Source organism: Botryllus schlosseri, chromosome 2 (assembly GCF_051294905.1).
Source record: "Botryllus schlosseri isolate E-star chromosome 2, Bs_hap1, whole genome shotgun sequence".
Classification (NCBI taxonomy): Eukaryota; Metazoa; Chordata; class Ascidiacea; order Stolidobranchia; family Styelidae; genus Botryllus; species Botryllus schlosseri.
This window is the reverse complement of record NC_137237.1, coordinates 27,078,373-27,101,941: the sequence shown is the minus strand read 5'-3', so window position 1 is coordinate 27,101,941 and position 23,569 is coordinate 27,078,373. Positions and strand designations below refer to the sequence as shown.

General features: G+C 40.7%; 3 protein-coding genes across 4 annotated transcripts in view; 2 read left to right on the top strand and 1 right to left on the bottom strand.

Annotated features, from left to right (window-relative positions):
- LOC145457166 (fizzy-related protein homolog) overlaps positions 1-3,105 on the top strand; it is a 29,597-nt gene extending 26,492 nt beyond the window's left edge. For both annotated transcript variants that reach the window (XM_080335338.1, XM_080335345.1), the window contains exon 11: positions 454-3,105. In XM_080335338.1, coding sequence (XP_080191464.1) covers positions 454-588 — 135 coding nt within the window. In that variant the 3' untranslated portion in view covers positions 589-3,105. The remainder of the gene's footprint in view (positions 1-453) is intronic.
- The window catches only part of LOC145457410 (cilia- and flagella-associated protein 144-like), a 203,074-nt gene that overhangs the window by 28,104 nt on the left and 151,401 nt on the right, over positions 1-23,569 (bottom strand). The gene's annotated exons all lie outside the window — the stretch shown is intronic.
- LOC145457428 (uncharacterized) overlaps positions 1-23,569 on the top strand; it is a 502,676-nt gene that overhangs the window by 360,570 nt on the left and 118,537 nt on the right. The gene's annotated exons all lie outside the window — the stretch shown is intronic.

Genomic DNA, 23,569 nt, shown 5'->3' with positions numbered 1-23,569 from the left:
TCTGCGTCCAAGTCATGCTGTCGGTGTCGAGTTCAAGTCACTTATGTGAAACTCTTAGGTGAAATCGAAGTCCTCGGATTCATAATATGCTCATTTTTCCACTCTCTAAACATGTTTATTGAAACAGATAAAAGAAAGTTTCTGAGCTTATTTTACTATTACAGGTCCTGATATACGACACTTGAATAATTCATATAGAATGTGTCGAGTCACATGACTTGATCAAGACTCGACTACAATTCGAGTCAATACACAAATTGACTCGAGTCAAGTTGAGTCAACAAAAAATCGCGTCTCGAGTGATGACACGAGTCATTGCATGCCTGGTTCTAACCAGCACCTATGCAGGCTGATAACTTCGCATTGTTACAAACTTGAATGCCATGTTAAAAAAATGTACCACTTGACCACTAGGCCACCTCCGATTACAAATCGATATGTATTTATCTTCAGGCTGCGTCTCCAGACGGAGAAGCCATCGTTACCGGCGCTGGAGACGAAACGCTACGATTTTGGAACGTGTTTTCTAAGGCGCGAACAACCAAAGAGTCCTCGTCGGTGCTCAATCTGTTCACGAGAATACGATGAAGAAAAAACGAAACTTTTCCTTTTTGCAACTCAAAATTAGTGTTCGCCCGTTTCTCACCGCATGAAACATCATCGCGACTTCAAGACAATTACGTTTCCGTGGCGACAGCATTTTTCTTTGCCCGGCTCGCTATTATTTTTAGAATATACCGATCGCATAATAAATTAAGATATATATTCTAATAATATAGTCTTTCGTTATTCTGATTCCCTCACGTGTAGCGGCAATGATAATTTACTGCCTAGCCCGTCGTGTGACGCAGTCTAGGATTTACATCTCGGTGTGATTATCGTACTAATGAAATGTAAACCAGCCCTGATTTTGTGTCGGTGCGTAACCTGTGATTAACGGGAGATTTTGGAATATTGCCGTTTTCTTTGGCTTTTTTTTACCAAATTGTGAATTTTAGTTTTTTTACCCTTGTATCATGATTCCCTTTTCTTAGCTCCCCTACTTATCATCGTCGAAATGTAGGTAATTTGTCACGGATTAGTTTCTTTGGCTTAGTCGCAAGTGGGTCAGCGTCTTCCGATTCTAAATTGCGGGTTCTACTGTGCACGCTGTTCATGTGCCGATATAGTTGCCTAGATCTGGTCAGCAATATGCGCATTGCTCAATGTTGGCATTAGATTCATGAAATTCACAATTTTTTAAAATATCATAAATCTGTGCTCACCAATTCAAGCAATTTTATTCCCCTCCGAAATTTCTGGACCTAATCGAAATTTAGCTGTTCTGGCTATCCTGATCTTTTGTGTGATGATTGGATTACATTGCTAATTTCTATCTGTTCAAACCGTTGTCTCTTTTGGTGTGTACTGTTGGTGATTGGCGATTAGTTTATAGTGTGATGTAACTACATCGCATACGAACTTGATTGTAACGATGTGACATTGTGGTCTTGTCGTTATACACTGTTTTACATCACAGGCAATTTCTGTCTCCTTGCACATGCCAGTAATTGTCAATATCGGTTATGTGTGTTTCAATAACATGGTTGTATTGATATCACTCAGACAGAGCAACTGCGCAACATAGGCAAACTTGGGTTGAAACATTGTGACCGCACTTTATCCATTTACATCTCAACGAGGTCATGTCTCGTCGTTATTGGGATTTTTGCTCCACCTAAAAACTTGCGTTCTTGCGAACGTTGCTAGGAATCTGTGTTCGGTATTGGAAATTTTCTTCGACCTTTTTACTTCTCGAATTTGCCGGCCGCCCGTGCCCGTGTGTTTACTTTTGTCTTCCTTTACCTTCCATGTCGGTTACTGTTTTCGTTCTTGTTAATAATCCTCGTCTTCAAGTATTGTCCTGTTAGCTTTCAGAAAAGTCAGCAATTCAAAGTAACGCTGATAGTTGTAATGTTTTAATTTTGCAAACCCGGCTTCATATTGTCAAACTGAATCCTCTTCGACACCTTCTACTTTGCTCCCTAAGTCTGGTTTTTGTAGAACTGTGGTCAGCAACAATAACCAGTGTGTCTAGAAACACAATGTCACCCCTAAAATTCTGGATTTCGATATTTTGATGTGTGTATGAACCCTTCATGAAACTTCATTTGGTAAGAATTTGTGGTGAGAAACTGGGACTCTTGTCAGGCCTATTTTCTTTTTAATAACTTCCCGTATATTTATCAATCAGTCTTTGGTCGGGTGGTGATTCAATTGTCAGCTTTATCTCATGCGTTGTTATCCTAACCAAGTTCCTAATGCGCGACGTTTTTTTTCTGCGGTGCCGACACAATCACAGGCGTCGACGACATAATATTTGATGTGTCGATCCATTCTCAACCACATCCCTTTTGCGTAATATCTTTTGTGTTCATCTTGTTGTCCGTCCGCGATGTAAAACTATCGCATTCACTGTGCTGGTACAATATCTTATTGTATTTGTCATATTGTATTTATCAACCTTGATGTGTAAAAAGGTTTCTGGCATGAAATTTGCGATGGCGAGATGGTGGTGGTTTAGTAATGATGTCGCAATCAATCATGCGACTGCATACTAAGAACAGGCTATGGGGGATCGGGGTTTTGTGTGCTTGTGATAAATTACTAATTTATGATCCAATTCTTTCTGCTAAACATTTGCTATCGCAATGAGTTGTGATTTTTGTGGAAAGATACTTTAGTAAAATGGATTTTCTTCACGATACAAGGTGATTTTGATAACCTCGTCAATTTTGCGCGTGACTGGTGGAGTATCTTTTCAAAGGTTAAACCTGTATCTCGGAAGCTGGAATTTTTTAAAGGCCTTACTATGCGCAAGCGTCCTGTAAATTTCCTTGTTTCTTTACCGCATGTCGAGATTTGGTATGCGTTTGAGTAGCGTTGACAATCTCTCTTGTCGGACATCTAAGTAACTCCCGTTCAAATTGACGGAAATATTCTGATCTCTGCCGTGTTCTCATTGTACGTGTAACTCGTTGATCTCCGAATGCCTTCTTCGATCGCCGCCGCATGCATTTCATTGAATGACTTACAGATACGAATGAAATATATTTCTGTACTTTCCTCCGGCTTGTTCGATTGTATATGGTGGGTCGTGACTCGTGAGTTATGCAGGTTATTTAGGATCCCATTCGCTATATTCTAGCAGTGTTTCTCAACCCAGTGTTGGGATGACTCGAGTCATGACTTGACTCGAGTCACTTTGCTAAAATGACTTGACTCGGCGTATCAGAAATGTGGATTGACTCGTGACTCTGGGCAAAATTCACGAGTCAATTTCAAGTCTTCAAGTAATCGGTGTCGATAAAAATCACTGTATCTTGCGTATGTTCGGATTGTTCCGAAACGCTGATGTAATCCGTGAGAGCGACCAATCATTCACTGATCGTGCGTTTTACTGAGCCTCCATTGCTCTCTCACAAATAAATTGACAACAAGCGAAGTGATCGAAGTTTACAGCTAACGTTGTCGTAAACTGGCAGTAGCCTAAGGTAGATTATGGGCAATAATTTCATTTCTGTTCTCTGTTCATACCTTAGCCAAACCTCTTGTTTTATTGAAATTGAATTCGAATATAGTTTAGATACTCAACCATTGGCGCAGGCTCGAATTGTATCATATCAATATGTAAATGGGTAATGTATTGCATGTTATCAATTCGTTTTTCTATTTTGGCTGGTAACTATAGACTAAGGCTATGTAATTGCTCCGTAGTTAACCTTCTACGTATATGTGAGCGATACAGCGCATTTTTCGTGTATATTTAACGCTATATCCGTTCATCGGTTCAGAATCAATGACCACTCAATCTGTATTTCAGAAAGCTAGCAAAATACAATGACGTAATTATACCTCATACTTCGAAAAGGCAACTTGACTTGAATTGTGACTTGACTCGTGACTTGACTTGACTTGACTCGAGTCACCTTCAAAAATCGAGTGACTTGACTTGACTCGAGTCACCTTCGAAAATCGATTGACTTGACTTGACTCGAGTCAAAATGTGCAATGACTCGAAATGACTCGTGACTCGAAGGTAGTGACTTGATCCCAACACTGTCTCAACCTGGATGTAGACTGGACTCCTCGGTAGTGTCGCGAGAAAATAAAGTAGAGGGACATGTAACAGAAATAAGATGTCTAAATTATGAGTAGGATTTTGGAAGCTGATTACTTGGGTCAGTAGTTCCCAACTTTTTTACTCCGTTACCGCTTCAGCGTATTTATTCCCCCTTCAAAGTAATAAGAACAAGGGACAAGCTAGTCGAAATGTTCACGTATTTCTTCTGACTGCTCTATGTAGAATTTGCGCAGGTTAGTCACTTAAGGGATTAAGTGACTAACTAAGTGGGATTAATACAAAACATGGAATCTATAGATGTAAGCAGGGTATTGTATGGTGAAGGGAACGAAATTTCGCTATGGAAATGTGCAAGTATGGTATGGTATGAAATTATTTTCAGTTGGCTGCAGCTTCGCGCATCCCTCAGATGCTTTCACGCCCCCTCCCCCCCCCAGTTTGAGAACCACTGTTCTAATTCGAAAATATGTATATCTTGTCTCGGAGTGATTACACTGGTCTACACGATTTTTGCGCCAAGACTTCTTTGGGTCAATTAGACCTAATTTGGGGGCGCTGAATACGAATCTAACGTTATTTTTGCTATATCACCAGTGTTGGGATCAAGTCACTACCTTCGAGTCACGAGTCATTGCACATTTTGACTCGAGTCAAGTCAAGTCAATCGATTTTCGAAGGTGACTCGAGTCAAGTCAAGTCACTCGATTTTTGAAGGTGACTCGAGTCAAGTCGAGTCAAGTCAAGTCAAGTCACGAGTCAAGTCACAATTCAAGTCAAGTTGCCTTTTCGAAGTATGAGGTATAATTACGTCATTGTATTTTGCTAGCTTTCTGAAATACAGATTGAGTGGTCATTGATTCTGAACCGATGAACGGATATAGCGTTAAATATACACGAAAAATGCGCTGTATCGCTCACATATACGTAGAAGGTTAACTACGGAGCAATTACATAGCCTTAGTTTATAGTTACCAGCCAAAATAGAAAAACGAATTGATAACATGCAATACATTACCCATTTACATATTGATATGATACAATTCGAGCCTGCGCCAATGGTTGAGGAGTATCTAAACTATATTCGAATTCAATTTCAATAAAACAAGAGGTTTGGCTAAGGTATGAACAGAGAACAGAAATGAAATTATTGCCCATAATCTACCTTAGGCTACTGCTAGTTTACGACAACGTCAGCTGTAAACTTCGATCACTTCGCTTGTTGTCGATTTATTTGTGAGAGAGCAATGGAGGCTCAGTAAAACGCACGATCAGTGAATGATTGGTCGCTCTCACGGGTTACATCAGCGTTTCGGAACAATCCGAACATACGCAAGATACAGTGATTTTTATCGACACCGATTATTACTTGATGACTTGAAATTGACTCGTGAATTTTGCCCCGAGTCACGAGTCAATCCACATTTCTGATACGCCGAGTCAAGTCATTTTAGCAAAGTGACTCGAGTCAAGTCAAGTCACACGAAAAAGGTGACTCGAGTCATCCCAACACTGTATATCACATCGCGTTTTTGAGATATATGTTGAATATTTCTACTTTTACGAGGTACTCCAGTAGATTTGGGCTACTTGGGCTACCGAGCGAGATAGTGTAATGGTTATGCGTCCGCGGCTTCTCGAGCGGTAGGTCGTGGGTTCGATCCCGGGCCGGGTCATACCAAAGACTCGAAAATTGGTATCCGCAGCTATCCTGCTAGGCGCTCAGCAATCACGGATAGCATGGAGGAGAAAAAAAACGGGGGCGCAGACTAGATGATCTCATGGGGCCGTATCGCAACTCCGTCGTCAAAGCATCTCTATGGTGCAGGCGAAAAAGAATACCATATCTCTCACTCTCTCTCTCTCTCTCTCTCTCTTTCAGCACTGAAATGGTAACGTCTTTACAACTACTTCAACATTTACCTGAACAGTATTCTGGATGAACTAATTACATTTGCAATTGGGTTTTTTTAAAGTAGAAAGTAGCCGACCGTGGATGACATTGAATTCCCCAGTGAAATCTATTCCGTGATAAAAATGGGCACGTTCCGAGAAACCGCTAGATACATGATTGATATGAAGCATGCTACTGTACAATTTATCGTCATAGCTGCATCAACGTATCAAACCGCCTCTACCTACCTATACCCTGTCCAGTAGAATGCCCGATGCGTACGGAATCGGCTAAGCCGCTAAGCCCTCTGTACCTGTCGTAAAGGTCAGAATATCCAGCGCGGGACTCGTGAGAAGTCGGACATATCATGTATAGAAGTTTGGCGGTATTGCGCATGAAACTGCGGGACCATACACTGGAGATGTGGGAAACTGTCCTAGTTTCGGCTCTATACGGTTAGATTTCTTCCCGTATACCAATAGGTAATGATTTCTTTAGCATTTATGGTGTCGATGGAATGAATTATAGATATATTATGAATCGCTTCCTGCGAATTATTTTATCTACTCAAAAATTTCTTACTAACACTAACGATACCAACTAGAGAAATTATTGTCATCAGTTCTCGACGTCTGGGTATTATATACATTAGGCTTACCATATTTTTGAAATCTAAAAAGAGGACACTTTTTCAGAAATTTGAGGCTTGCAAAACCGGAGAAGAATTCTCAAAAACCGGTGAATTTTTCCCACTTTGTGATCGGTTGACTAAAAAAAAAAAAAAAGGTTATCTTTCCGCCCAGAGTTAAAATCACCGTTTTTCACTCCGAAATACCCGCCGGAACGTCACTTCTGTGCTTATTTATGGGCATATCACTCGCAATTTGCTCTAAAACTGACCTAAATTTTCAAAAACGAGGACAAAATCTCAAAAAAGAGGACAAAAGGGCGTCCTCCGAGGACACTTTCAAAAAAGTCAAAAAAGAGGACAAATCCTCTTAAAAGCAGACTTGTACAAACTAAACATTTAGTTAGTTGACGGTCAACTAACTAACAGTTTTTTGAGTAGTTCTAGTTCTAGTTGTAGTTGCGGATTTTGAAAATTCCGTAGTTCTAGTTCTAGTTGTAGTTGCGGATTTTGAAAATTCCGTAGTTCTAGTTCTAGTTGTAGTTGCAGATTTTGAAAATTCGGTAGTTCTAGTTCTAGTTTTAGTTGTGCATTCCAAAAAAATATTAGTTGCCGAACAACTAGAAAACACTCGTGTGTCCTGCCCTGCGCGAGGAGAACTCTCCTCGCGTGACAAGTGAGGTTACTGAGGGTTACTAATGTGATCATGACAAAGGATCAAATGCTCATTGTTGGATCATAGTTAATACATTGATTATGCCGAGTTCACTGATAACTTAGGCAAATTTACAACAATCGACAGTGCGCAGGGACACGCGATCTCCCGCTGAGGTTGCTTACTAATTGGAATGTGAACTAGTGATCTCCTGCTGTGCGCTGGCGAGTATTATCTCGGAACTAAGCTGTCGCGTCTGTTAAACTTACGAGATTTGATTCGTGATGATGATGGTGACCACGCCTGCCCAGGCACAGAGAGAAGACGATCTGGATTCGCCCAAGGTATCTTTACAAAGGAAACTGCAAAAATTGCCTGGGTCGTCTCCTCCTGGCTCCCCAACCAACAAGTTACCGAAAATCTCACTCTTCAACTTTCTACCTCCAAGTCAGTGTCGCTTGAAGTTAAATCCGGCGCGTATGAGGTGAAAAAGTATGCCAGAGATCAGCGACTACTCCTGGGTCAGAATGTGCTAAACTGTTGGCGGAATATGACCGACTTGCCAGAATTACGGAACTTGGCGAAAGATTTTCTTGGGATGACCGCGACATCTGCGCCCAGTGGAAGGGCTTTCTCGCATGCTGGGATTTTGTATTCTCCAAAGAGGGCAAAATTCAACGGAAAAACATTTTCGCGACTCATGTTGATTCGCTGCAATCAGTATAACCGCTGCAGAAAATGGTTTAGTTTATTCTGTACTGATTACAGAAAAGTTCTGTACGTCTGATTTTTCAGTAATTTCGCTGTACCGACGTTCATGTGGAAGTCTGGAACGCCGAATTCGAATATAATAAAAAAGAATGAGTTGATTGAGAATTAAATTTAGTTAGTTGTGTTTTAGTTAGTTAGTTGCCGATATTTAAATTTCGTTAGTTCTAGTTATAGTTATAGTTGCGAGTTTTGAAAATTGAGTAGTTCTAGTTCTAGTTCTAGTTGCGTAATTTGAAAATTGGGTAGTTCTAGTTATAGTTATAGTTGCGAGGCTTAAAAATTGAGTAGTTCTAGTTCTAGTTCTAGTTGCGCTTTTTGAAAATTCAGTAGTTTTTACAAGTCTGCTTAAAAGAGGACGTATGGTAACCTTAATATACATGAATACTGTCATAGGCGCCGAGTTACGGGATGGCGAGGTGGCGCAGCCACCCCATGACATATTTATGGGGTGGTGGCCACCCCATACAATAACAATAAACGCCCGCCGTCTGCGATTTCAAATCATCATAGCGCTGTCAATTAGCTAGTCCGTGATAGCGTGTAAATGCCAACAATTTACCATTAACCAATACGCGCGCGAATAATTGAATGCGCACTGCGCAGCTTCGTTAGCGACGACTAACCAGAGAGAGAGAGAGAGAGAGAGAGAGATGATATTCTTTTTCGCCTGAACCATCGAGATGCTTTTGACGACGGAGTTGCGATACGGCCGTGAGGTCATCTAGTCTGCGCCCCCGTTTTTTCTCCTCCATGCTATCCGTGATTGCTGAGCGTCTAGCAGGATAGCTGCGGATTAGGGTGGTTCAAAAATAACCTTTTTTCCTGAATCTTGCAGGTTACTTGATTAAATCGTTAGGTTGCCTTAAAAAACGACGCACACCAAATTTGAATTCATTCCAACCAATATTCGCGGATTTCGTAGAGTTTGAAAATTTTGAATTTGCCTAAAAATGCAAAAAAAAATTTTTTTCAAATTTTCCTTCCAACCTTATGAAATTGTTGCGCTGTCTTCAAAAACGATGGAAAACAAATTTGACTCAATTCCAAGCTGCAGAAGCGGAGTTATTCAAGTTTTTTGATGATAATTCTGAGATGATCCACCAATCAAGGATAATCCCAGAATTATCAAAGAAAAACTGAAATAACTCCACTTCTACGGCTTCGAATTGAGTCAAATTTGTTTTGCATCGTTTTCGAAGACAGCGCAACAATTTCATGGGGTTGGCAGAAAAATTTGAAAAATTTTTTTTTTGCATTTCTAGGCAAATTCAAAATTTTAAAACTCTACGAAATCCGCGAATATTGGTTGGAATGAATTCAAATTTGGTGTGCGTCGTTTTTTAAGGCAACCTAACGATTTAATCAAGTAACCTGCAAGATTCAGGAAAAAAGGTTATTTTTGAACCACCCTACGCGGATACCAATTTTCGACCTACCGATCGAGAAGCCGGACGCATAACCATTATACTATCTCGCTCGGTAGTGCTTAAAACGCCCCAATAAATTGTAATCCGTGATTAGTAATCAGACAATCGAAGCAACCTCGTGCACGACGTCGATTTCGACACGTTTGCGCTGAGAAACACAATCTTCTCTCTCGACCAGACGTTCTCCTTCTCTTAATTAAATTGTATTTTCGCCCATATTCGTTTACAGAATAATTCTTGAGTTAGTTCCGTGATAGTCTCTCTAATTGGAGGCTTCGAGCGCGAAATAGGACAGCGTGTTTGTGTATGCCTTCGAATTGAAAGTCATTTCTACGCAAAGTGGGCATATTCATTACTCTAACAAGGCTTTGCCAACTTTTATCGGGAAATGCAACAATGCTGATCAAACGTAATAATAACGTTTTAATGAGCAAACAATTGTCGCGATGTCAGACTCGGAACCCCATTGTGCTGTACGCAAGTTGTGGAATTACTGATTAGATGCGCGCTTTCTCGTTTGCTATCATCTGTAGGCTACTAAGTCTTGTCTGCTTTCTACACTCGTATTCCCTCGGCGTCACTTGTCAATGTTTGATTTGTTATTAATACTGCGCATTGTGCAGCACACGGCGTTGATTTACGTTATCAAAAATTGATGACTTTATTCGATTAGTTTGAACGGGAACCTTCTATGTTCCAATAAACTCAATTGCTGGATGGACTCTATCGAGCGCAACCATATCGCAGATCGAATTTCAAACCTTTGGGATATGTATTTCTATTGATAAGGCCGCGGCATGCGCCCATACTGCTCTTACTGCAATAACACGAGGATAATTAAAAGCGCACCATTTTACGATCACATTCGACTGGCTGATCGGGATCTACGTTAGACCTTAGGCCCCCGGGCTGATATTAACCAGCGCGTTGTCGGCATAAAAACCCCAGGTACGTAGCCAGGGAATTTCTCATTTATAGCTAGAAATCCCGTCCTTTTGAAATGCCAATTCACTAATTCGTATTATCGATGCTGCGTATTGCAAATTAGCGAGAATCATTTGTATGCGAAATGGATCATTGATATCTCTTGTGGACTATCGTCGGTGGTTTGATTTAGCACGTCCGCATACAGGCCTGCCACCGTCCGCAGAAACACTTCCGCCAAACAGTAACAATCTCTGAGTGTAATAATGTTTGTGTTTATGAATATTTTTTATTAAAACTTATGCCCGCGTCTAAACAAATTGTGCTCGTTGCCATTGCCGAATCTGGGTATTTAGGTATGACTAGCGCACCCTGTAATTGTAATTAACGCAGATTTGCGGCAAGTCTACCATTTCGTTGTCAGCGTAACTTTGCAGGCCGATTGTAAAATTGATCACTACTATGTATTTCGCACAGCGTACTGATGCTGATTTCAGCAAACTAACGATCCTTATTAGATGTAGAAATTCGACCTCATCGTTAGAAACGTAGATTTCATCGCGCGCTCTGAGAAACACCATCTCCTATCGCGATTTGACGACCAAACATACGTCCCTCTTCTACAAATTAAAGTACATTATATGCATCGATGAGGGCCGCAAGCCGGGTTTAAAATATTTTGTGAACTATTTTTGTGATAAATATTTTCGGAGCGCAAAGTTGAACAGCGTTTTATTATGTGTGCATACTAGTTGGAATTTCTTCCAGTGCCCATAATATTAATCCAATCATACTTAGCGAACATAAATCGGGAAATGCAGCAATGCAGTCTATCGATGTTTTAATCAGCAACCAATTGTCTCGATGCGGGCTACTCAATACTAAATAAAACCCATTGTGTTGGCGTTAAGGGATAATTACTAGGGCAAGTTTTTGCAACTTTTGCAACTTTTTTTTACAGCTTCCGGCAGCTTCCTAAATACTCGTAAGATATGTAGAATGCTGTTTCTAAGCTGTTTGAAGGAATCTTATAGTGCAACTTTTCGTCCAGCGACGAATGCCGAGCTCGCGGTAATCAATGACCTAATTTCGCAATCATCTCAGCGAGAGATCGCGCCGCTACTTGGTCGCGGCCCCGCGTAACACTGATAATACGACTTGTTGAATTGCAACTGAATATTAGCGTCAGAATGGTAATTTCAAAAAGACGGGGTTTTGCGTTTTAAAAGGAGGAGGTTTCGACACCCCCTGGCTACGCGCCTGCCGCCACCCCATGCAAAAATAAAACTCGGCGCCTATGAATACTGTGCAATTGTAATGATATTCAACTTTCTATGAGAATACAACGCTGCCCGCGAAATACTATTACTCACCCAATTCGCAGATCAATGCCAAAAAATCTGTTGACAAAATTATTTTCATTATCAAGTAGTAGGCCTATACACTAGGTTATATTTTTATATCGGTTTCTGAAGATTAAAATCAGTATGACATGTCCGGCTATCACCTTCTTTCGGTCACTTGATTAGCAGCTACATGTATATTCACTAGGGTTGTCCATAATTTGGAAAATCTCAAAAAAGATGCGTATCCATGCCTCATTCTGTAGATTATTGATAAAAAACATCAATGAACCTGCAATAAGCTCACGGGAAAGTCGTTAACATTTGTCTAAATACGTTTGAAAGTAGCTGCCGTAGAGTGGGCGTGTTAGCGACCATAGAACGGCGAGAAGACTAGTAGTTACGAAATCACGTCTCTTGATTGGTTAATCAGCAATGCTTGAATGGTCACGACCACAGCGGCTTGCTGATTATGTGCTTCTACTAGTTCGAGAAGTTCGCTAACGGCAATGATTCTGTAAGCGCATTGTACGTTGGTGATTTAATAATAAAATGAGACATCTGGTCATTGAATGTTTTAGTGTTAAAACTGGATATCGATAGCTTTAGTGCAACAATAGCCTATTGCAGGCATGGCCGAGGTGAAACAGCGAATGATTGTGAACTTGTAGAAGTAGGTATAGATACCAGAAATAGCCTACATATCTGATATGCTTGACATTACACCAAGTGGTCCTGTTTTCTGGGCGCAGGTAAGGCATATTAGACATCGCCGAACTGGTGCGGCATACCATGTGATATGGATTCTGGACACAATCCTGTATGCTCAGGAGATATGTGGGCCGACCAGGTAGCTTACATTGGATTTCTGAAGAAGAGTGTAACTACCACACCGCTTCAATACATCCTTTTTATTGTGTCCATGTCTGGTTTGATTCAAGCATAAGTAGTGATGCAGCTGGTAATGATGTGAGATTCATTAAGGACATGCTAAGCAATGCAAGCAAACTGTCTTTTTGCTGGTCCTACCAGCATAGTCTGTGCTTATCTTTAGACCTCTTTTCGCGGCATCATTGACGACTTTGACAGCACTTGCGAGTATGATTCATTATTCTGCAATAATCTGACAAGTGCCAAGCATTAATGACAGATTCATCCAGCCCTTACAGCATTCAAGACTTCAATTATATACCACGACAACAGCCTAATAAGATCAGACAAAGTAGTGTAAATGTCAAGCTTTATATTTGTGTTCAATGATGGTACATCCCCTCTGAAACTAGAAATTCGTTTGCCACTTGCATAAGCGCCTTTGCAATATTTTCCGCTTGTTTTTGTGCTTTCCATCAATGAAATCAAGGCATACGGGCTACAACGGTTACCTTCACAATAAGCCATACAGTCATGTATTTAAAGATATTGTGAAGCAGCTGTTCTTTGTTCATCATGTGTTTCGTTACTCAACATGTTCTGAATTAATCTTAAATCATTATTGGCGGACCAACCTACAATGCGCTTACAGAATCACCGCCGTTAGCCGACTCCTTGACCAGCTGATCAACAAGCCGCCAATGTCGTGATCATTGGAGCGTAGCAGATTAGCTAATCAAACGCCGTGATATCGTGATTACTAGTCTGCTTGCCGTTCTATGGTCGCTGACACGCCCACTCTACGGCAGCTACTTTCAAACGCATTTAGACAAATGTTAACGACTTTCCCGTGAGCTTATTGCAGGTTCATTGACGTTTTTAAACTATAATCTATAGAATGAGACATGGATACGCATAAATTTTGAGATTTTCCAAATTATGGACAACCCTAATATTCACGCAATAGTATCAAGGCGAGACGCTGAAGATGGAATCGTGGACAAGTTCTCCCATAACGTGACGGGAACATAATTCATTGTAACGGAACTCATACGCTCAAGCCGTGTCCTTAAAAAGCTTAGAAGTGGGCCGAGCTACAAGTCGACCGATGGCAAAACAACATAAATAGATTTGGAATGCTGATGAACATGTTACTGCTTGCCTTTTTCTCACAAACTGGAGGAACCTCGCCTCCTCATCCGCGTCAGCGGTGTCTTACAAAAGCCTAGAGGTGGGCCGTGCTATAAGTCGGCAGTTACGGAAAATAAGAAAAATATCAGCCTGGTGTAAATGACCATAGTAGTCGATAAACACCATGAATACCCCCCCCCCTCCAAAAAAAAACTGGAGGAACGCCTAATTCTTGTAGGATTCGCTTTCACAATACTATACCTTCAGCAGTATACATGCTTCTATCGAATGTGTAATATGCAGTTCATATTAACTTATTGTTACTGAAAATGAATATACAGTTTTGAAACACCTCTGAAACACTTTCACCCATAGGGTTACCATACGTCAATCAACTTAAAATGTGAAAGAACAACTGTATTTTGGGAGCTGAGCGAAAAAGTTGGCCTTATGTTTTAGTCAACCACCGACCACTAAGCGGTATAAATTTACCATTTTCCAAGATTTTCCTCCTGTATTCTAAGTTTTGAAATTTTGAAAAAGTGTTCTCATTTCCCGATTCCAAATATGGTAACACTATTTTCATCCCTCGTCCGCATTTCTATCACGTCAAAGAAACATTATCAAAGATTAGATTTGAGATAAAAAGCAGGGGATCTAACAATTTTACATTGCGCCAGCTATTTTACAACAACACTGAAACTAACATCATAAGGGAAGTGATTTTCTACTGCAAGTAAAGGCAATTGAGTTGCTACTATATGTCAAGGATCTAGAAAGCAAGTTCATTGCCATACTAGTTAACAGAGATGTACTAACATTTACGAAAGTGGAACGTCATACATAGTAATAAGATGCGTTCATAGTAATTCTCCGTAACATGGCAAAGTCGCCTCATTGCAAAAATGTGTATACTTGGACATAGTGATCCATACATCTGTTGTCGGGCCTATTCTGAAGGCAAGCTGGCCTAAGTTTACCCAACCTTGATCTAAAGCTGTGGAATTGTTATACAACATGATTTGCAGACTCGCTGCAGCACGCACTAGAAGTCAGTGTTGGGATCAAGTCACTACCTTCGAGTCACGAGTCATTTCGAGTCATTGCACATTTTGACTCGAGTCAAGTCAAGTCAATTGATTTTCGAAGGTGACTCGAGTCAAGTCAAGTCACTCGATTTTTGGAGGTGACTCGAGTCAAGTCGAGTCAAGTCAAGTCAAGTCACGAGTCAAGTCACAATTCAAGTCAAGTTGCCTTTTCGAAGTATGAAGCAGGATCACGTCATTGCATTTTGCTAGCTGTCTGAAATACAGATTGAGTAGTCGTTGATTTTGAACAGATGAACGAATGTAAAGTTAAATATAAACGCCATAACGCGCTGTGTCGCTCACATATACGTAGAACTGCTAAACTAAGTAAGTAATTGCATAGCCTCAGTTCATAGTTACCAGTCAAAATAGAGAATGGAGAAAGGACTTGATAAGACGCAATACATTACCCATGTGCAAATTGATATGATACAATTCGAGCCTCCACCAATGGCTGAGGATAATATAAACTATATTCGAATTCAATTTCAATAAAACAAGAGGTTTGGTTTTGGTAAGAACAGAGAACAGAAATAGACATTTTGCTATTAAATTAATTTACTATGCTAGTTTACGACACTGTACGCTGTAAGCTTCGATCACTTCGCTTGTGGTCAATTTATTTGTGAGAGAACAATAGCGACTCAGTAAAACGCACGATCATTGAATGATTGGTCGCTCTCACGGGTTACACCAGCGTTTCGCGACCGATCCGAACATCTGCAAGATACAGTGATTTTTTATCGACACCGATTACTTGATGACTCGAAATTGACTCGTGAATTTTGCTCCGAGTCACGAGTCAATCCACATTTCTGATACGCCGAGTCAAGTCAAGTCAAGTCATTTTAGCAAAGTGACTCGAGTCAAGTCAAGTCATACGAAAATGGTGACTCGAGTCTGACTCGAGTCAAGTCATGACTCGAGTCATCCCAACACTGCTTGAAGTCCGATTTGCTATATGCAATATGATATCGAAACTTACAGGTTCTATAATTTCCTATCTCCTGTGGGTGTATTTCGACGAGTATCAGCAGTTGTTATTATAACCAGACTGTTCTGAGAGCAAAAATACTAATGGTGTAGCAACATGCATTGCTACTACAAAGCAAAAACGTGAATGTTAGAGATTTTTTACTACGACCTTGATATAGTAATATCACATTTTAATGCATGCAATCAGATGATTAGTGAAGTGGCACATAAATTTATTAAGACCATGCTGTTTAAAATGAAAGATGTGGTGAGGAAGAGAGGAATTGAACCACGCTTTTGATACTTCTTTATGATAGTATACAATGTTGTTATGCTTAAATGATAGTAAAGCGCGTCTGGCAACGAAACGTATTTCCGTCCATATTCGTTTCCAGCTGACTAATGTATGAATCACTAATCGCAACAAACATAACGAAACTATACGTCAGCAGGTGATTACCTTGGTAAGTATAATGTTCCTTCGGTCATCTGAATGAAAGTTTTGGGGTTTGAGTGTGACTCGAGTCAAATTCTAGTCCAGTGGTTTTCAACCTTTTTGACCACGTGGCACCCTATGAAAATCAAGCATATTTCGCGGCACACTAGCACAGTAATTCTCAACTTTCTTCTGACTTACGGCCCTTGCAAACTACTAGAATACCTAACAGCACCCACAGTCGTACTGAGGTGGTCTCTGACCAAGATCTTCCACCATTTTAGAGCACTCAACTAGGCTTTGCTCTACTTCAAAGAAGAAATTACTGTGCATTTTCTATATCTGCGGACATGCCACAAATATGCGCCTACAAATGGCATCATTTGACATGGGAATCGTTTTCAATTTTTCCGCAGCTTTGGTTCCAGTGCAAGCCAGAAGAATAACTTTCTGTGCTTCCGTTTGAGGTTTTAGATATTTAGCTGTTACCTCGGCTAGCTACAAGATAACTAGCCTGCTGCTGCGATCTCGTTGAAACGTCGGGCTGCGCTTCGATGCTATTTAATAAGATTTGTTCGACGATCAACTCTGCCCACTACCACATCGTCGATATAATTAACCGTCGCATCGAAGAGGTCAAGCACGATCGCCACCAATTAATACAGAGGCGTATACATGGATACCGAGCGCATTTTCACGAAGATTGTGCAGCATGGGTGAGGATAGCAATACCTCAATAGTTCGACTGGCAGGGGCCGTCATCTGCAGTTCAATTATAGTTCCAACAAACCGTGATAATGACCTCACCAGTGAGAAAATTTTGTTAAGTGATATAATTTGATCGACTTTACTTCTCAATTCTCAAATTCATCGGCTGTAACATAACGTTGCTCTCGGAGCCTACTCATTGAAACGGCAGTGTTGGCAAGCAATACCTGACAATCGCATCGTGGATGGCCATGTTAGTAATTCGAATTTGTAAACGTGAACAACACTTCCAATGGAGTTCATTTATCGCTGGTGATTGGCAAAACGATAAGTATTTGAAAACTGCATCGTCACACAGGCTGCTCTCACAGGCTGCTCTTCTCAGCGATCATTCAACGTATTGTGCAAAACTGAATTCGGCCTTCAAGGCACGCGATATGTCGGGTGTTGCGAATTTCCCGAGGATATTGATTGCGGGCATGACAGCAATTTTGACTTGTCAAATTTATAAACTTCACAGCGAGTCCCATTTAGATTATTGATCGTCTGCTATAGACAGGAATTATTTTGCGCATAATTGAATAAATCTCTCGCGGCACGATTGCGATTGCGAGACTGAAATGACACACGAGTGTACCACGGCACAGCGGTTGAGAACCACTGGTCTAGTCATTGCCCTAAGATAACTCGTACTTGAAGTATGCGAAATATGGAAATAATCCTGACCCGAAAACAAATTTTCGACATATTTTCAAGTTATTACTTAATCTACTTCACAAAGACGTGGTATGACCAGGACCAATCTTCAATTTACTGGATTTCATCTCCGTTTAAGTACTCGATATATTATTATCAGAAGCGACACCACCGACAAAAACAGCTGCGGACCTTGGCCAGCATTATTTTATCGTTTCAACCACGCGTAGATATATATTCAGTCGGGTAGATATGAAGAGATTAGTCATTTCTTGGCAATTTCGACGAAATTCTCCTGCACTCTTACCGAAAAGAGTGTGTATCGCAACCAAAGGGCCGAAAAGGTTGGTACACGAAAACAGAACCTAACTCTTAATTATATCGCGGTCATAAAGCCCACAAGCCTACGTGCATATATCTTCCTGCGTGCCTTCGTGCATCCATAATATGGATTAAAATGTTGTACTCGATTTATGCCGCGGTATAAGCCTGAAGTAGGTTCTGGTTTCGTGTGCGATATATCAGTGGTGGTATACACAGGTGGAAATACGCACTTGTCACTAAGAGTGTATACATACACACGTGCAAACATTATTTTTTCTGTTCATCAAATATGTGGCCGGCGCTGCTATTATAAGCTGCCATGTAGCGCTGGGCCATGGCACTGATTGATGACAGTCTTCTACGATCCCCAAAACTAGTAAAATTGATATATTGTTCAATAGTACACTATATAGTCATTTGACGTGATTCAGATGTATCCCTACTGCCAACTCTTTTGCATCATTTTAGTATTTTTTTTGTTTGTTGTTGTGGTATTCATGGTGTTTTTCGACTACAATGTCGATTTGCACCATGCCAACATTATTAATTATGATTTCGTAGCTAACGACAATAAGTTATTGGTGGCAGCCGTTGATCATACCACTAAGCTATCTCGCCACGGACGCATAGATTTAGCGCAGTAGTTCTTTGGGGAGGCGGACCATAAAGTTTTCTAAAATGGAAGGAGGGAAAATAACATCTTCTATAGAGGAGTTGACCACTACAATCAGCAGGGTTGTAATGAATCGAGTCATGACTCGACTCGAGTCAGACTCCAGTCGCGATTTTTTGGTGACTCGACTTGACTCGAGTCATTTTCTTAAAATTGAAAAATGACTCGACTCGACTCGAGTCACTTTGTGCATTGACTCGACTTGTACTCGAGTCATTGCGCATGACTCGGACCAAGTTATATGACTCGAGACTGGGTCTACCAAGACAGGCATTTCATTGTAATTTCGAAGAATAGTAAAATTATTACACGATTTTTATTTCGTCTGTCAGTACTGATACTTGAAAATGCTACCAGAAACCGTTAGAGTGAGGAAAATTCGTATATTATGAATATGAAGCATTCGATATAACCGAGCAAAGTTTTGAAAAGTGGGTTTCACATGACATTACCTCGGAACTGAACAGTCGACACAATGACTTGGACTCAGACTCGAGTCAAAACACTATGACTCGAACTCGACACTCTACTCCGTGACTTGGACTCGGACTTGACTCGGTGGTGAATTGAAAATGACTCGACTTGACTCGAGTCAAAACTATAAAAGTGAGATTGACTTGTGACTCGGAACCTTGTGACTTGGTTACAACCCTGACAATCAGTCAATTTTGAAATGTGATTCTAGCTGCGAAGTAAGTTGCGGGGATGGCAGAAGGTATACAGTTGAACACCCGTTTTAGTGTGCCTAATTTTCATCTCCTAAATATGACATCCTCTGAATGTAGACAGAACCATATTGATATGACTATGCACAACTCCGCCTGGTATTGTGTGGTAATTGGCACGCTACTAGTCTAACGTACATTTCCAAGTCGCAGCAAAATAATCCGTTTGTTCTCGAACACAGCCAAGCCACCGGTCAAAAGTCTTCCATCGGTAAACATTTGCTGGAAAATCCAACGTGTGCTGTCAATTATAATGAGGAAATGTTCTCCATCTCGCGAAAGGGTGGTAATTCATTCCATTTGTCTGTTCTTGAGTCCGCCATCATCACTATGAGTCAACCTAGTCCATGCCAACAGAAAAAATTCGTGTATCATTGAAAAATCGCACATTGATTTATTGTGCCTGCGTCATAATTAGCGACGCTTATTGTTGATAAACATAGTTTATTTTTAATGCTCGCATCATTGCTAACGGTATCCCCTGATGAGTGTCAGCCGAAAAGATTCGGGAATATATATGAATATATTATTCAAATGTAATATCAGGTTCTGTTTACTCCAAAGCGTCTCTTAATCTAATTTAGCGGGTGGCCAAATTCGAATAGGTCTCACCTTATGTACTTTATCCGTCGTGACTTTACATTTCTCTACTGTCGCGGTGACAGCCTACTGTTCTATCAGAACCAGTATCATCTTCCTATTATGAAGGCTATACTTGATTAACGCTATTGCTATAGATATCCCTGATTATGGTACACAAGCACCGGTAAACCCATACGCAACAGCAATAGAAAGTTTGGTGGTGCATTAGGTTGTACCATGTGTTTCCTAACCTTTTTCGACTCATCGCCCCCTAATCAAGATCAATATATATTTATCGCTTCCATATTTTCGGACCTGGGAAACACGACATATAAACGGAAATTTATACTGCTGGCTCTGATCACAGCTGAATTGACTAAAAAAGGTCCACTTTTCGCGTCGATCTCGGTATCTGAAGAAATTTGTGTCGAGTTAACCTTCTTTTAGTCAACTTTCCCGGCTGTTCCAGAAAAACCCGTTTTCACGTGCATTTTGTGACTGTTTCCGGGTTCCGGGTAATTAAGTATGTCTGACTGGACGTTCTAATATTTTCACCCCTATCACAGCCTTCGTACGCTTTTATATAACTAGAGCACGAACTATTATATCGAGTCGATATCAGACTTTGAAAGAAATATCTATATCGGCCGTTATAGATAAAATATATCAGCAATTTTCGAGACGTCATATCATGGTCAGAGAACTAAAATCTCCAACTGCTACATACGATCAAGGCTATATATTTCATGTTAAAGCATGGCAATGGCCGTGAGGTTCTTCCAATAAATGCTCTGAAATGTTTTAAATGCGCCTTATTCTAGATGCGATATCTTTTGACTATCGACTGAATATATAGGGTCAATCTTTAAGCTATAGTGGGGATAAATGAGTTTTATATTACGAAGGGTACTTTTTTCATACGCCCTTTGTGACACTTTCATCCATGTCGGTACGCTTTTGCATGACACTTTTAATTCGCGTAGTGCCGGTCACGCTATACCGTGCAATTGTGTATTGCTCATATTTGTGATGACATTCCACATATTTGCAAATTATATACTTCGAATTGTACAATATGCATTTACGTCGCTGGATAAATATGCAAAGGGTGCTTGACGCGGCTAATATAAATGCTGAGACATACTTGTGTTCCAAATCCCAGATTGTCTAAATCGGTGCTTCTCAACATGGGGATGGTATCCACTTGTGCGGATGACAAACGTGGTGCTTATGAAAATCTGGATGAGGGGGGAAGAGAATCGTATTTTACTTTTTCTGGTGTGGATGTTTTAAATAAACCTAATATGGAATTCAAGTGCAGTTGGCTTCCTAACTTTGGCCTTTGAGACACAATTGTAAAATCTTGTTTGATTTGCGACGCGCCACTAATCGTGGCTTCTATAAAGAACTTTGTCTCGCACCAGCCGCAGTGAATTAATATTTGCGCACTATAGGTATTCCTAGGGATGTTGTAAACGTGAGGTTCACGTTCGCGTTATGTGTGTGAACCTCAGCAATTCAGACTATCAAGTTGACAAATGAATCTTGGTAGGTTATTCTCCGTGAACCTTTTTCCTATATTACAATTTTTCACGTCCTTATAACATCTTTGGTCGAAATTTTTTTCCCATTTCAACTTCGGGCAATTTTATGCATGGCGCCGGCAGCTTAAAACAAACACAAAACGAGCATGCACCTTGCCAATCTCAAAAATTTAATTGCTTCCTTTCAAACGTTTGCTCGAAATATCCAGCTTTCCGTATGTAAATATTTAGTGACTCTCTGCTGTGAGTTTGACCCGCAAGCACACAACATCAAAAGTGAAATGCACTACGTATAGGTTGTCAGCGAATTAAGCTCATTCAATCAATCCATGGAATTGATATAAAGAATACAGCGTTGTGTAACGTAAAAAATCAAGCATGCATGAAAGGGATCCACCTTGATTTTACGTTTATTGTATCATAAAACCAAATCCGTGCGATTGGAGTGTTGGCTACTGTATATCTTGTTAATAGGGCAATAATGGGTGTTTGGTACTCTGCTCAATATCAATGTAGCAATAGTCAGCCAGACGCCGAATACATTGTCCAGTCTGGCATGGACCGTTAAGGCGTCAGCTTATATTCCCTCGCAAGTTCTCATCGAAATGGTTGGCAAATCGACGGAAGATACTGATTTTATGGAATTATTGTATCATTTGATGGCACCAGTTGATAAGGGGTAACGTTTAAAAAGTCAGTATGTACTTCAGCACTGTGGCATAATGCGGACTGACTCGTCGCTAGGTATCGTGTAATGTACATTGATATATTACTTCACTGAAATGTAGTGTTGGAATCGGTAATATGACGTAGCGTGACGTCATAAAGTTTTCGAAAAGGCTAGCGTTCACAAGAAACTGAACCTTTCAGAGGTTCACACCATTCCTAGTGATTACGTAATAAAAATTCTGGTTCGAAAGCGGGTGTAGCGGCAAGCATAGAGTGCATCAGTGCGTCTGAGCCCACGATACGTGGGAAATGACGTAAAATTAGCCTCCTGCTTTCATTCTCTGAACAGTCATCATATTTCAAGTAACAACGGTTCGATTAGCACGAGGCACAGATCAGTGTTGGGATCAAGTCACTACCTTCGAGTCACGAGTCATCTCGAGTCATTGCACATTTTGACTCGAGTCAAGTCAAGTCAATCGATTTTCGAAGGTGACTCGAGTCAGGTCAAGTCACTCGTTTTTGGTAGTGACTCGAGTCAAGTCAAGTCAAGTCGAGTCACGAGTCAAGTCACAATTCAAGTCAAATTGAATTTTCGAAGTAACAGTGACGATTCAAAGTCATTACGTTTTGCTAGAAAGACAGAATCATTTGCCATTTATCTTGCATCAAAAAACTAATATAAAGTATAATATGCATGCAAGAAGGCGTCTATCACCAGTGGTGACTTTTGGGGTGGGTGAGGTGGGTGGTCACCCGCACCCCCCTGGTCGAAGGGCCCCCCTCTTTGGTTTTACCGCTTTTTTTCAAGGTTTGTAGCGAATGGACGTGGAAATCCTTGTACCAATCAAGAAGATGATTCCGTTCAGATGAGTAAATCATCAAATCTCCGCAGTTGATATCAAAGTCCCATATCACGACAATCATGAAGTCTCTGCATGCCTGTTAAGTTGGTAGGAGAGAGGGGGGTCGGGGGAGGGGGTGGGGGGCGGAGCCCCCCAGAAGCTGCGATTACATACTTATGCCCCCCCAATCGTAGGGCCACCACTGTCTATCACGCACACCTATAACTGCAAATAAAATACGCGACTAACAGTATAGCTATGCTACCGCCTGTTATTATATCGGCCAGTAGGATCGAATCCGAAGCCTCGAGAAGTTGTAAAAATTTGATATGAATTTGAATCATTCAAGAGGATTGGTAAAGGTAGTCACTGCGCAATTTTAGCACTGAGCCGTCTAAGAATCATAGATACATTGCTATTGTATTCTTCTTCTTCTACTACTACTACTACTACTACTACTACTACTACTACTACTACTACTACTACTACTACTACTACTACTACTGCTGCTGCTATGGCAACGTAACCTGTGATCATTTCG